This window comes from Rhinatrema bivittatum, chromosome 2 (assembly GCF_901001135.1).
Source record: "Rhinatrema bivittatum chromosome 2, aRhiBiv1.1, whole genome shotgun sequence".
NCBI classification, from domain to species: domain Eukaryota; kingdom Metazoa; phylum Chordata; class Amphibia; order Gymnophiona; family Rhinatrematidae; genus Rhinatrema; species Rhinatrema bivittatum.
The window spans coordinates 51,607,443-51,621,554 of NC_042616.1; the positions used below are offsets into that span (position 1 = coordinate 51,607,443).

Genomic DNA, 14,112 nt, shown 5'->3' on the forward strand with positions numbered 1-14,112 from the left:
AAATGCGGCGGCCAACTCCCACTCTCCTGGATCGAGTCGATGTCGACTGAGGAAATCCGCGTCAACGTTGTCCGTGTCAACGTTGTCGACCCCAGCTATGTGGGACGCTGCTATGCTGACCATATTATGCTCCGCCCAACTGATTAGCTAACGAGCTTCCAACGCTACTGGCTGGCTTTTTGTTCCTCCTTGGCGATTGATGTAAGCCACCGTGGTCGCATTGTCTGACAGCACCCTGACCGATTTCCCCTTGAGGATCGGAAAGACGACTTGCAATGCCAGCTGTACTACCCTGGTCTCCAGACAACTGATGGACCATCGAGACTCCTCTTGGGACCACTGGCCCTGCACGGACTTCCCCAGACAAACTGCTCCCCAACTGGAAAGACTTGCATCCGTGGTGACCATCGTCCATTCTGGAAACACAGCGGCCCAAGTTGTCCGAGAGAAGCCACCATTCCAGACTGGACTGTGCGGACTCCGTCAGAGGCAGGGGTAGATGAAATTGTTCGGAAACAGGACTCCACCGGGAAAGCACGCATGTGTGCAAAGGCCCATGGAACTAGTTCCAGTGTAGACGTCATTGAACCCAGGACCCGCAAGTAATCCCAGACTCTCGGAGGATGCTTGGACAACAAGACTTGAATTTGACCTTGCAACTTGGCAATTCGCTTGGACGTCAGAAACACTCTGCCCTGTTGCGTATTGAATAGAACACCCAGAAATTCCAATGACTGGAAGGGAATTAGACGATTCTTCGCAAGGTTGACAACCCACCCGAGCGCTCATAATAACTGAAACACCCGACGGATCGCTGAGTGGCAAAGAACTTCTGATTTCGCTCAAATCAGCCAGTCGTCCACGTACGGATGTACCAATAATCCTTCCTTGCGTAGTTGCACCGCCACCACCACCATTATCTTGGTGAATGTCCTGGGTGCCGTAGCAAGGCCGAAAGGTAGAGCTTGAAACTGATAATGCCCTAGGATAGAAAACCTCACGAACAATCTGGTGGTCGGCCCGGACCGCGATGTGCAAAGATGCCTCCGTTAGATCTAGGGATGCTAGAAATTCCCCCTGTCGAACTGACATAATAACGGGCCGCAGCGTCTCCATGTGGAAGCGGGGTATCCGAAGACATTTGTTTACCCGCTTTAAATCGAGAATGGGCCGAAAGGTCCCCTCTTTTTTTGGTATGACAAAGTAGATGGAGTAGCGGTCCTTTCGTTGTTGTGACGGAGGCACAGGCACAATTGCTCAGAGGTCAAGAAGGCGCTGTAACGACGCTTTGCTGCATAGCCGCATGGTGAGATCAGGAACTGGTGCCGGAGCAGACGTGCAAAATCTAAAGCGTAACAGTGTCTTATCAAGAGAGAACTCACTAGTCCAATGTGAGTTTGGTCCACTCCTTGTAAAACAGGGATAGTCTGCCCCCTACAACCGGAACCAAGGAATGGACCGGCCGCACATCATTGCGGGGGCTTACCGCCCTGTGCGTTACCAGGTCTACCGAAGCGTCGCCCACGAAAGGACTGAGAGCATGACTGCTGTCGGCTAGAACTCTACCAAAAGGAGAAAGTGGACGCTTGGGACCTTCGACCCCCACAAAAGCGAGACCTAGAAGAAAATGATCCTCTCAACCTTGGCCTATCTTCCGGCAGACTATGAACCTTATTCTCGCCCAGAGATTTAATCATGTCATCCAGCTCCTTTCCAAACAGCAGCTTGCCCTTAAAAAGGCAGACCCCCCAGCTGGGATTTGGAAGAAACATCCGCCGACCAGTTTCTTAACCTTAATAGCCGACAAGCAGAGACCACAGACACCATGGACCTGGCCGAAGTGCACAGCAAATCAAAGGGCATCAGCATTATAAGCAATGACAGCTTCAAGACGCCCAGCCTGGAGAGCTTCCCCCTCAGACAGTGATTCGTTGGCCTGCAGCTGCTGCACCTATCAAAGACCAGTCCTCAAAGAAAAATTGCTACGACACTGCAGCTCTGACCCCCAGCGCGGAGACCTCAAAAATCTTTTTGAGTTGAAGCTCCAGCTTCCGGTCCTGCAAATCCTTGAGAGCAGTGGAGCCTGTAACTGGAATCATGGTCTTTTTTGTAACAGCCAAAACTGCTGCATCCACCTTAGGCACCCAAAGAAGGTCCAAAGCCTCCTCCGGCAGAGGATATAGCTCATCCATAGCCTTAGAGACCTTTAAGCAGAGATCAGGGGTGTCCCATTCCCTAAACAAAAGGTCAGTAGCCGAAAAGTGGAATGGGAAAGAAGTAGGACCATCCTTCAGGCCCAACAACACTGGATCCATAGAGCCTAAGCGGGATTCCTCCTTTGTCACCTCCAGACCTAATTCCCCCAAAATAGCAGGAATAAGAGGGGCTAGCTCTTTTCTCAACAGGCGGATCACCTTTGGATCACCTTCCATGAGGTGAGAGTCTCGGCCAAGCCCCTGAGGCAGGACACCATCCCCTTCCACCCCCCTCGGAGGCTGGGATGGATGGTTCTGATCCTCCGGATCAGAGGTGTCCATGGACGAATCCATGTCCTGCGACCGCGGTACTGACCTCAAAGGGTGCTTAGCGTTAGTGGACCCTTGATCTTCCTTTTGTCTGGACCTTTTCTGGGACTTAAGGGGCACCGGTGATACAGACTTGTCCAGTCCCTGCTTTTTACTAGCTTTTCGGGCCTTGAAGGCCTTATGCAATAAAAGGACAAAGTCTGAAGAGAAAGAGGATGAGGAGTCCCCATCCCCATCAGGGTCATCCCCCATTGAAATTGGGTCCAAGAATGCTGATTTGGCCCCCCCGGGGATAGGCCGTTGAGGAGACAAGGAAGGCTGCAAAATGCCTTCCCCCGACGCGGCCCGCGCTGAAATTATTCAAAATGGCGCCGTTCCCGCGCTCAGCTCCCCGAACGCATGGGAGACTGAAGTAAGCCGCATCACGACCCACCCCAGCAGCCACGGATGTTCCCTCCCCCCCCCCCAGGTAGACAGCCTGAACAGAGACCGTCCCGCGACAAATGAGCCCGCGCCGAGCCGCACACCCAACTTCTCGGCATGTTGGGCCGACAAAAAAAAACAACCCACAAAAACCCAACATTTTTTTTTTTTTTTTTTTAAACTTGCAGCCACGACCGAACAGTAAGTTAAAAATAACCCCGGCGAAGAGGGGAGAGCCAACGCAGGAACCAATTTCCAAGCAACAACACAAAACGCTTTTTTTTTTTTTTTTAAATGCAATCTGTTGTTCTTATCTGAGTTCCAAACTTCTACCTTTAATCCTGTCTAACTGATACTCCTATTCTCACTAAGCAAGCAATACAGACTGTGGATTTAGCACCTCCACCATCTGCTGGAGACAGAAATAATGACGGACTGTGGGTGGCACCTCAGTATATAGGGCAGAGTCTCTCTCTGTCTCCATCTGCTGGAGGGGAGGCAAAACCCATATAGGGAAATAATGGATGAGGAATCTGAGCCCTCCTCAGAAGAGAAGTCTCCAGCCGCCATGATGCCCCCCCCCCCCCCTCCGAGGCCTCAGTTTGCGACGATAAAGAGGGAGGGTAATACCCCCCGCGGGCTGTGCGAATGTGGCCAAAATTGCCTCCGTTCTTGCACTAAGCAGGAACGGATCACCCGAGAGCTTCTGCGCTGAGGAGAGCCTCCCAGGCTCCTGATGCCTTCCCCCATGCAGCTGTTCTGGAGGGTCCCTCCCTGACGGGGAGCCTCTCCGCGCATAGGCTGTCACGCAGTCCCCAAAGGCACTACAGATCGCAAAGTCCTGACCATGGGACTCGGGGGGGGGGGGGGGAAAGTGAGTGCCAGAGAGGCAGGGAGGAAGACAGCCATCCAATGCAGGAGCCGCTAGAGCCGGGATGCACCAAGCCTACCTTCAAAGAAAAACACCCCGGTCTTCCTTCTGAAAGACTGAGTTTTAAAAACAACTAAACAAAAGAAAAACAAATAGCTTAACTACAATGTTCAGCTGCAGGCTCCTTCCTTCCCCTGGCAGGGTGAGTGAGCCGGGCTTCCTGGTATCAACCCTGGTGGCTGCCTAAAGAGGGGTGAGCTATAAGGACTCCGACCATCTGCTCGAAAGCCTCTATTACCAGGGGTGATGGTCCCACCACGACCAAGCAAACCCCTGGGAGGCTATAGACTTCTTCAGAAAATCTAACCTTTTTCCTTTTGTTTCTGTTTGGTTTTTTTTTTTCCAGACTGCAGGAGTTTGCACCTCCACCATCTGCTGGAGACAGAGAAATACTGACAGATTGCAGGTGGCACCTCAACTTAAGTGGCAGTGGCAGTTAAAAATGTCTGTCTCCATCTGCTCGAGGAGAGGCAAGACCCAGGAGTCTGGAATGATCCGGGTATGTACAGGGAAATATAACTTGCCTTGATCTACCAATGAAAAGGCCTGAATTAAAAACAATAAATAAATAAAAACTAAAATAAGAGTTTAAATGGCTAAACTTCAGAAGTTAGTTGGTTAAACCTCGCCGGTTAACAATGGGCCTCCTCAGACCAGCTGAAGGTGCCATGCTGACGGCATTCCCAGGGAGTGTTGCACACTTAGCCGGTGAATGCAGATATTCCGAAAGTTCAAGCGGCTAACAGTTGCACAATTGGCAAGCCTAAATCTCACTGGCCAAATTCTGTCCGTAGAGATTTAGAAGAATTGCCATCTGAAAATTCCAGCTGGTTAGGCTCTGCTGAAAATATGCAAGACAGCAATGTTAAAATACTTCCAATTATAATATTTTGGATTTATCCAGGGTCCTTTACTAAAATGGGTTCCCACTTTGCTTTCCATATAACTTTATACATCAGTCATTGCTGGGCAGGTCTGGTGCCATCTTCCCCACCGGTCATACAAGTCTCACCTTCCTCAGTCTCCTCCCACCCCAACCTAAAGAACTCACCCGTCTCACCGGCCACCCCCATCCTCTAACAGGTTAGGTCAACAACAGTCTAGTAGAGTGAGCTCCCTCTCTCCTTAATCTCGCCGGCTGGCCTCACTCTCTTCCTTCAGTATCACTGGCTGGTCTCCTCCAATCCACAGTCTCACAGGCATCTCTCCTCCAACCCCTCTCCTCAGCAAGGAAATTGAAACAATTTTTCTAGTGGGGGTAGGGAAAACTAAATTTAGCTCATATAATAGAGGCCTAAACCCTCAGAGGGTGCCCAGACAGCTATACTTCTCAGCCTCAGAACCTGGTTTCCGCTCCCATCTCCTTCAGCCACACAGGCTTCCCCCCCTCCCACCATCCCAGTCTTATAACTTAGCTCCCCAACCACCCAGCAATTCCCCCTTTACTCTCACAGGTCCAGCTTTCGGTCCTTTGGCTCCACCCTCTCTCCCACTATTCACAGGCCGCCCCCCCCCCCTCCCTCCCTCTAATAGAGCCCCAGCTCCCTCCCTCCTATACGTACATTCTAGAATAGCATCAGATGTCACTCAGCAAGCATCAGTGAAGGCTAAGAGAGTTCACCAGGTTTGACTGACCTGCAGAAGAGATACCCGGAGCATCTTCTTCCCTGGGGTTCCTGATCCCATCGCTGCACACCTTCTCCTCAGCTGCAGGCTCTGTCACAGGGTCAGGTTTGGGCATTGGATAACCTGTTCCAGGCAAGAGACAGCCATAGGTTGATCATCTACACTACAGGAAGTACTTTTCACTCAGCCTTAGACCACAGATGGCGAAAGCAGCATGTGTGTCTGTGCATTTTAATATGGTGGTCCAGAGAGTGCAAAAAAAAAAAAAAAAGGCTTATTTGAAAAATATTTTTGTAAACATTCATAAAAATTGCACATGTAAAAATATTCTCCATAGGGTTTAATGTGGAAAGTTTTGCTCAAAACTGGAAAAATCACTAGTGCCAGATTTTGCTTAGCAGAAATTCCTGCACATATTCTGGATGCATGGTAAGAGACATAAAAAGGGGTTAAATTAGAACCTGTCTGAAACCTGCGAGCAGCAGCACCCACTGACATGGCTTCAACCCTGGTTGCTGTCCATTTGCACATTTTTCATACACATTCTTGCTAAGAATGATAAGAAAAGTACATGAACGAATAGCAGCCAGCATTGAAGCCTTTAACAATCAGCACTACTGCTCACAAGCTGCAAACATGCTAATTTAACCCCTTTTTGTGTCTGCCTTTCAGAATGACAAGTGATCGTACAGAGACGTTCAGCAGACACGCTGCCTGGCACTAGAATTGTCTTCCTCAGAGGAGGGCAGAGTTCTGACCGAATATGACCAAAGCACCTTTATCTGCAGACGTACAGTTTCTCTGCAAAGCAGCATCTTGCAAGTCAGTTTGGCATATGGATTGGAAGGGGGGGGGGGGAATGGGAGGGGAAAAGAGGTTTCATGTCAGATTCAGTGCTGCCTTCCATGAGCCTTCATTAGTTCAGCCCACCATGTGCTCTCTAATCAGCAACATATATTTTATATCATTTTAAAGAATTATTTGTCCTTATATCTGCGAAAAGGAGAAATTACTACTTACCTAATAATTTCGTTTCCTTTAATGAAGGCAGGTCAAGTCCCACAAGTAGGTTATGCACCTCTACCAGCAGATGAAGTCAAGAGTAAAAGCTAATGTCTCAGATATATAGCCCTGCCCCAACATCAGTCCCCCAGTATTCTCTGAAAAGCCAAACTGTGGACAAACTGATTATATTAGAAAATGATTAACAACAATCAACCTCTCATGCTTCCAACCAATAAGGAACACTGAGATCAGACAAAACAACGAACATTCACTAGACAAGTCACTTACCAATCCACCAATGAATAGCAGAAACACTCTGCATCAACCGTACCTAAAGGGCGACCCAAAGGCAAAAATCGGCAGCCAAGGGCGGTTAGAGGATTGGCCTGCCTTCATTAGAGGAAAGGAAATTATCAGGTAAGTAGCAATTTCTCATTCTTCTGCAACAGGCAGGCCAATCCCCACAAGTGGGATGTACCAAAGCTACTCCTGAACAAGGCGGGAGGGCTGCCCGCGGTCTAATCTATACCGGATGCACGAAGCTGGCATCCTTCTGAGCCCGGACGTTCAAGCAGTAATGCTTGGAAAAGGTGTGTAAAGATGACCACATCACTGCTAGACAAATCAAAGGAGACAATCAAATCTCTGCCACGATACTGCCCGAGCCCTCCTGGAAAGTGGTCTATTCTGCTTCCGCAAAGGAATTCCAGCATCCACATAGCTGGCCGTGTTGACTTCCTTAACCCAACAGGCTATAGTTGCCCAAGTTGCTGGCTCACTCTGTTTACCTCCACCATGGAGTATAAACAGTCCCTCAGACTTCCAGACAGATTTAGTAACCTCCAAGTACCACAACAAGTGCCGCTTGACATCCAAGATATGCAAAAGATGGCACTCGCTCACTTCTGTCTCTGTCCAACATGGGCAGAGAGAGAGAGAGACTTATTCAAATGAAAGTCCAAATCCACTTTCAGCAAAAAAGGTGGCACAATCCAAAGATCCTGGAGTCATGCGCAGAAAGGGCCTGCAGCTCGGAAACTCAACATGCAGAACAGACTGCCATTAGAAAACAGTCTTCAAGATAAGCAGCCGCAAGGAAAGGCCACATAAGATCTGAAAAGTCGGATCCGCTAAGAAATTCAGGAACAGATCAAGTTCCCACAAAGGCACTGGCAGTCACAAGGAAGGATGAAGATGCTCAACTCCCTTCAAGAATCTGAACACATCGGGATGGGAAGATAAAAGGCCCATCATTGACTCGTCCCCTAAAACAAGTGAGCTGCCACTTGAAATCTTCAAGGTGTTAAGGGCCAAATCTTTAGCAATCCTCCCTGTAAAAATTCCAAAATTAATGGAATTTCCACTTTGAGAGGTTGAGAACCTCACTCCTTACAACAGGCCTCGAAAATGCTCCAAACTGTAAGCCAGAAATGTAGAAAATTTCCTGGCCCAAAGCAATTTGGAAATCACTGCAGTAAAGTAACCATGCTTCAACAACAGAGCCCTCTCACAGGCCAAACCGCAAAACCAAATAGACCCGGATATTCGTTTAAAATGGGTCCCTGCCGTAACAGATCTTTCTGAAGTGGAAGACTGAGGGGAATGCCCACCAGCACTCTCTGGCCCCAGAGGCTATGGTATGACGATCTAAAATCTGGAGCCACCAAAAGTACAGTGTCATCCTGACTTGCAATCTGCCAAATGATCCTGCTTATCAGAGGCAGGGCAGGAAGGCATACAACATCCTGCCACACTTGAATGAAAACATCAATGCCCAGCACCTTCGGATCCCTTTTGCAAGTGAAGAACAGCGGAACTTTCGCGTTGCCGAAGGTCGCCAGCAAGTCTAGGTGCGGGTTGTCCCCAGCACCCCACTATGAGTTGAAAAGCTTTGTCCGTTAACACCCACTCTCCCGGGTCCAGGTTCTTCCTGCTGAGAAACTCGGTCCTTACATTGTCCTTTCCAGCAATGTGGGAGGCGGATGTCGAGCAGATGCTGCTCTGCCCATATCATTAGCGCATCTATCTCCTCAGACACCTGTCAGCTTCTGGTGCCATCCTGGTGATTGATGTAGGCCGTCATCGCACTGACAACATTATCCTGACTGCCCGAGCCTCCAGACACTTGGCAAATCGCAAGCACACCAGCCGAAATGCCTGTGCTTCCAATCTACTGATGCTCCACTGCCGTTCCTTGGCAGTCCATCGACCTTGCACTAGTAACTCCTGATAGCGAGCCCCCAACCCAGGAGGCTCGCATCTGTCGTGAGCATCTACCAATTCAGCATCTCCAAGGAAGCTCCCTTAGATGATCAAGGGGTTAAAGGGGCACTTAGAGAAGATAAGGCCATCATGGAAAGATTAAATGATTTCTTTGCTTCGGTGTTTACTGAAGAGGATGTTGGGGAGGTACCCGTAATGGAGAAGGTTTTCATGGGTAATGATTCAGATGGACTGAATCAAATCACGGTGAACCTAGAAGATGTGGTAGGCCTGATTGACAAACTGAAGAGTAGTAAATCACCCGGACCGGATGGTATACACCCCAGAGTTCTGAAGGAACTAAAAAATGAAATTTCAGACCTATTAGTAAAAATTTGTAACTTATTAAAATCATCCATTGTACCTGAAGACTGGAGGATAGCAAATGTAACCCCAATATTTAAAAAGGGCTCCAAGGGCGATCCGGGAAACTACAGACCGGTTAGCCTGACTTCAGTGCCAGGAAAAATAGTGGAAAGTGTTCTGAACATCAAAATCACAGAACATATAGAAAGACATGGTTTAATGGAACAAAGTCAGCATGGCTTTACCCAGGGCAAGTCTTGCCTCACAAATCTGCTTCACTTTTTTGAAGGAGTTAATAAACATGTGGATAAAGGTGAACCGGTAGATATAGTATACTTGGATTTTCAGAAGGCGTTTGACAAAGTTCCTCATGAGAGGCTTCTAGGAAAAGTAAAAAGTCATGGGATAGGTGGCGATGTCCTTTCATGGATTGCAAACTGCCTAAAAGACAGGAAACAGAGAGTAGGATTAAATGGACAATTTTCTCAGTGGAAGGGAATGGACAGTGGAGTGCCTCAGGGATCTGTATTGGGACCCTTACTTTTCAATATATTTATAAATGATCTGGAAAGAAATACGACGAGTGAGAATCAAATTTGCAGATGACACAAAATTGTTCAGAGTAGTTAAATCACAAGCAGATTGTGATAAATTGCAGGAAGACCTTGTGAGACTGGAAAACTGGGCATCCAAATGGCAGATGAAATTTAATGTGGATAAGTGCAAGGTGATGCATATAGGGAAAAATAACCCATGCTATAATTACACAATGTTGGGTTTCATATTAGGTGCTACAACCCAAGAACGAGATCTAGGTGTCATAGTGGATAACACATTGAAATCGTCGGTTCAGTGTGCTGCGGCAGTCAAAAAAGCAAACAGAATGTTGGGAATTATTAGAAAGGGAATGGTGAACAAAACGGAAAACGTCATAATGCCTCTGTATCGCTCCATGGTGAGACCGCACCATGAATACTGTGTACAATTATGGTCGCCGCATCTCAAAAAAGATATAATTGCGATGGAGAAGGTACAGAGAAGGGCTACCAAAATGATAAGGGGAATGGAACAACTTCCCTATGAGGAAAGACTAAAGAGGTTAGGACTTTTCAGCTTGGAGAAGAGAAGGCTGAGGGGGGATATGATAGAGGTGTTTAAAATCATGAGAGGTCTAGAACGGGTAGATGTGAATCTGTTATTTACTCTTTCGGATAGTAGAAAGACTAGGGGGCACTCCATGAAGTTAGCATGGGGCATATTTAAAACTAATCGGTGAAAGTTCTTTTTTACTCAACGCACTATTAAACTCTGGAATTTGTTACCAGAGGATGTGGTTAGTGCAGTTAGTATAGCTGTGTTTAAAAAAAGGATTGGATAAGTTCTTGGAGGAGTAGTCTTGGAGGAGAAGTACCTGCTATTAAGTTCACTTAGAGAATAGCCACTGACATTAGCAATGGTAACATGGAATAGACTTAGTTTTTGGGTGCTTGCCAGGTTCTTATGGCCTGGATTGGCCACCGTTGGAAACAGGATGCTGGACTTGATGGACCCTTGGTCTGACCCAGTATGGCATTTTTCTTATGTTCCCAAGATGATCCACCTGCAACCACCACTACAATTGGACGTTCATCTCCACTACTAAGTGAAGCCTCACCACATAGTCTTGTGAGTGTAGACTTCACTTGGAAAGCAATGTGCACTCCTCGCCCAAGAAACAACCTTCAATGTGGCCACCATCAAACCCAGGGCATGTAGATAAAGACCACACCGTTGGGCAAATAGTCCTTCTCAGTGCTTGAACATGAGCAATCAGCTTCTAAATGAGACTGGCAGAAAACTCTGCCCTGCTTCATATCAAAAAGAATGCTGGAGGCTGGACCACCAGGGTGTTTTGGGGGCACGATGGCGGCGTAGCCAGACACGTATGCGTTGAGCTCTGATTCTTGCTAAGAATTTCTTCAAAAATGCCCGTGAAAAGGAAAGGCAAACTCCGAATTTTTCCTTCGGATTCGGAGGTTATGGCTACTCAACGCCTAATAACATCATACGTACCTGGAGTGACCATCGAAACGGGAGGTCCAAGCTCCGCTGTAGAGTCCATTGAGGAAGCACTGGCTCTACTAGGAGAAGTTACTCTCACCCCCCGGATCCTCGCAGACCCGAAACTACTCCACTTCCTGAGAGCCCTCAGACAGCGGTGTCGCATGTTTGTGACGCGGCAGATGCAACCTCAGCGGGAGGAGGCCAGAGGGCGGAGGACGCCGACGATCTACTGCAGCCCACAACGAGTCTAGAGAAAATGCGAGCAGAGGGATTAACTTCGGTGCCTCCGGCGTCTACCCCGACTTCGGAGAGGGAAGCTGAGAGGTTTGGAGAGGAGTCGACGGGTCCCAGACGAGAAGTTTCACTGGCGGGACTATCTCCGGTGCAGAAATCGGGTGAGTCAGTTTCAAGACCCCGTTTTCAGATGCCCGGCAAGCCGGATAAAATAACTCTGGAATCTATTTGGGACATAATCGCTGCTTTAGTTAAATCGATCGGGGATTTTCAAGAAAATTTGGATAAAGTTGAACAAAGTTTGGAGATTTTCGACACGCAATTAAAAGAAATTAAGCCAAGATTGGAAATAGTTGAAGTCGAAATGGGGAAAACTCAACAATGTAATGGGAAAATTATAAAAGATCTAAACGTAGTATCCAAAAGGCTAGAATATTTAGAAAATTATTCGCGTCATTTAAATCTAAGATTTCTTAATTTTCCAAAAATGGTAGGAGAATTACCCTATGTTACCCTTATGAAATATTTCAAAGAAGTGTTGAAATTTAAAGAGGATGAAACTCCTTCTGTTAATAAGCTATATTTTTTGCCTGTATCTACGAGAAATAGAGAACAACATCAATCTGTTGATATGAATAAAGGTAATCTGACTAGGTTCTAGAAGATTCAGCTTATGAATGTGCTACACTTTTTAGTAATTGAGAAAGATATTACTGAGGTCATGAAAAGATATATTAAAAATGCGGATCTCCAATTTAGGGGGATCACAGATTCGTGCATTTCCTGATTTTGCTCCTGTTACCCAAGACAGGAGAAGAGAATTCCTCACAATGAGATCACAAGTGTTGGCTTTAGGGTTTTCTTATTTTTTAAAGTATCCTTGCAAGTGTGTAGTAAAATCCCCAAAGGAGAGTTTCATTTTTTTTTACCCCGAGCAACTAAAATCTTTTCTAAATGCTAGGAGGGTAATTGTTACCCCCGGGTTAAAGCCGTAAAAAGAGGATCACATTTTATGAATGATGGTCATTAATCTATGTAAAGCCAATACTTGCATTATATGTTTAATCTTCCTATTTTCTGCCCCCAAACAAGTTTTCTTGATGGGAGAATGCATTACACTGTAATTAGGTGAGGTAATATTTCGCAATTTGTATTTCTTTTTTGAATGTATAATGCATTTCATTTTCTGTAAGTAAGTTGGATAACTTGCTGTATAATTTAAAATGATACAAAATAAAATTAAAAAAAAAAATGCTGGGATATTTCAGCATCTGAAACGGCTGCAAGTTGCTGTTGACCAAGTTCACCATCCAGCCAAGATCCTACAGTAAGGAGACCAACTTGCAAGAAGCCCAGTGACTTTCCTCCATGCTCCTGGCTCGGATAAACCAGAAGTCCATATATGGGTGAACTAGGATGCCGTCCTTATGCAAGGTTGCCGTTACCACCACCATGACCTTGGAGAAGTTTCTGGGTGCAGTGGCCAGCCCAAAGGGCAGGGCCTGAAACTGGTAATGATACCCCAAAACAGCAAGTCTCAGGAATGTTGATGTTCCAGGTGAATGGGAATACAGATATGCTTCTGTCATATCCAGAGACATAATGTATTCCCCTGATTATACTACCATTATTACGGAGCGCACACTCTCCATTCAGAAATGAGTTGACCTCAAATGATGATCGATTCCTTTGAGATCCAGGATGGGTCAAAAAGACCCTCCCTTCTTGAGTACAAAATAGATGGAATTGTGGCCCATATTTTCTTGTGATTCAGGAACAGGAATTATGGCCTTCAAGTCCAGTAGTCTCCACTGCCACCCTCTTCTGAAGAAAGCTGCATGGAAAAACCATAAAGTCATCCGGAGGAACACGAAGGAATTCTAGGGCATAACCATCCAGAATTACTTCCAGGACCCATTGGTCCAAACTGATCTGGGCCCACTTCTGATAAAAACAAAATAGGCGCCCGTCTATCTCCTGCACTAGCAGGTGAGCCCGCAAACCTTCATTGAGAAGATCGAGAGGCTCCACTACCAGAGCACCCATCCTTCCATGGCTTTCTGGGGCAAAAGGACTTAGGCCTACCAAAGGGACAACATCTCTGAGGGGAAGCGCCCCCCCCCCCCCCCAAAAGGACGAAATTGCCTGTAGTCCCAAGAACATCCACTTGTCCGAAAAGGATGTTAAGCAGATTTCTTATCCTAAGGCAAACAAAGGACTTTCTCCCATCCATTTGCCATCTTCGCCAATTCACTGCCAAATAAGAGAGAACCCTTAAAAAGCAACTTATTTATTTAAAAGGATTTTTATACCGACATTAGTCGGATCATATCGGTTTACATCAAACTGTAGGAAGGAAATTACAAAAAACAGGGGAGAGGGGAGGGGAGCAACAAACCAATAGGAGAGCGAGGAAAGCACAGGAACAAATCAACTGGAAACTTTAGGACCTAGAGGACTAGGACTGAGTCAAATTTAAAAAAAACACACATTACATTACACTTCAAGGGGGAAAATTATTGGTTAGGGGGGGAAGGCTTGTTTGAAAAGCCAAGTCTTTAGCTGGGATCTGAATTTTAAAGGGCATGGTTCTAGCCTGAGGTGGGTTGGAAGGGAGTTCCAGTGCATGGGGCCAGCAATGGAGAGTGCCCGATCCCTCGTGGATGTGAGATGTGCCTTCTTTAAGAGGGCACATGGAGGGACCCTTTGTTTAAGGTCCTCGTGGGCCGTTTCAGGCATGTGAGGTGGAAAGGGTCG

At 46.9% G+C, this 14,112-nt stretch overlaps 1 protein-coding gene across 1 annotated transcript in view; it reads right to left on the reverse strand.

The window, feature by feature from the left end:
- The window catches only part of LOC115083209 (zinc finger protein OZF-like), a 38,053-nt gene that overhangs the window by 10,738 nt on the left and 13,203 nt on the right, over window positions 1–14,112 (reverse strand). Inside the window, exon 3 of the mRNA XM_029587015.1 lies at window positions 5,515–5,628. Coding sequence (XP_029442875.1) covers window positions 5,515–5,628 — 114 coding nt within the window. The remainder of the gene's footprint in view (window positions 1–5,514; window positions 5,629–14,112) is intronic.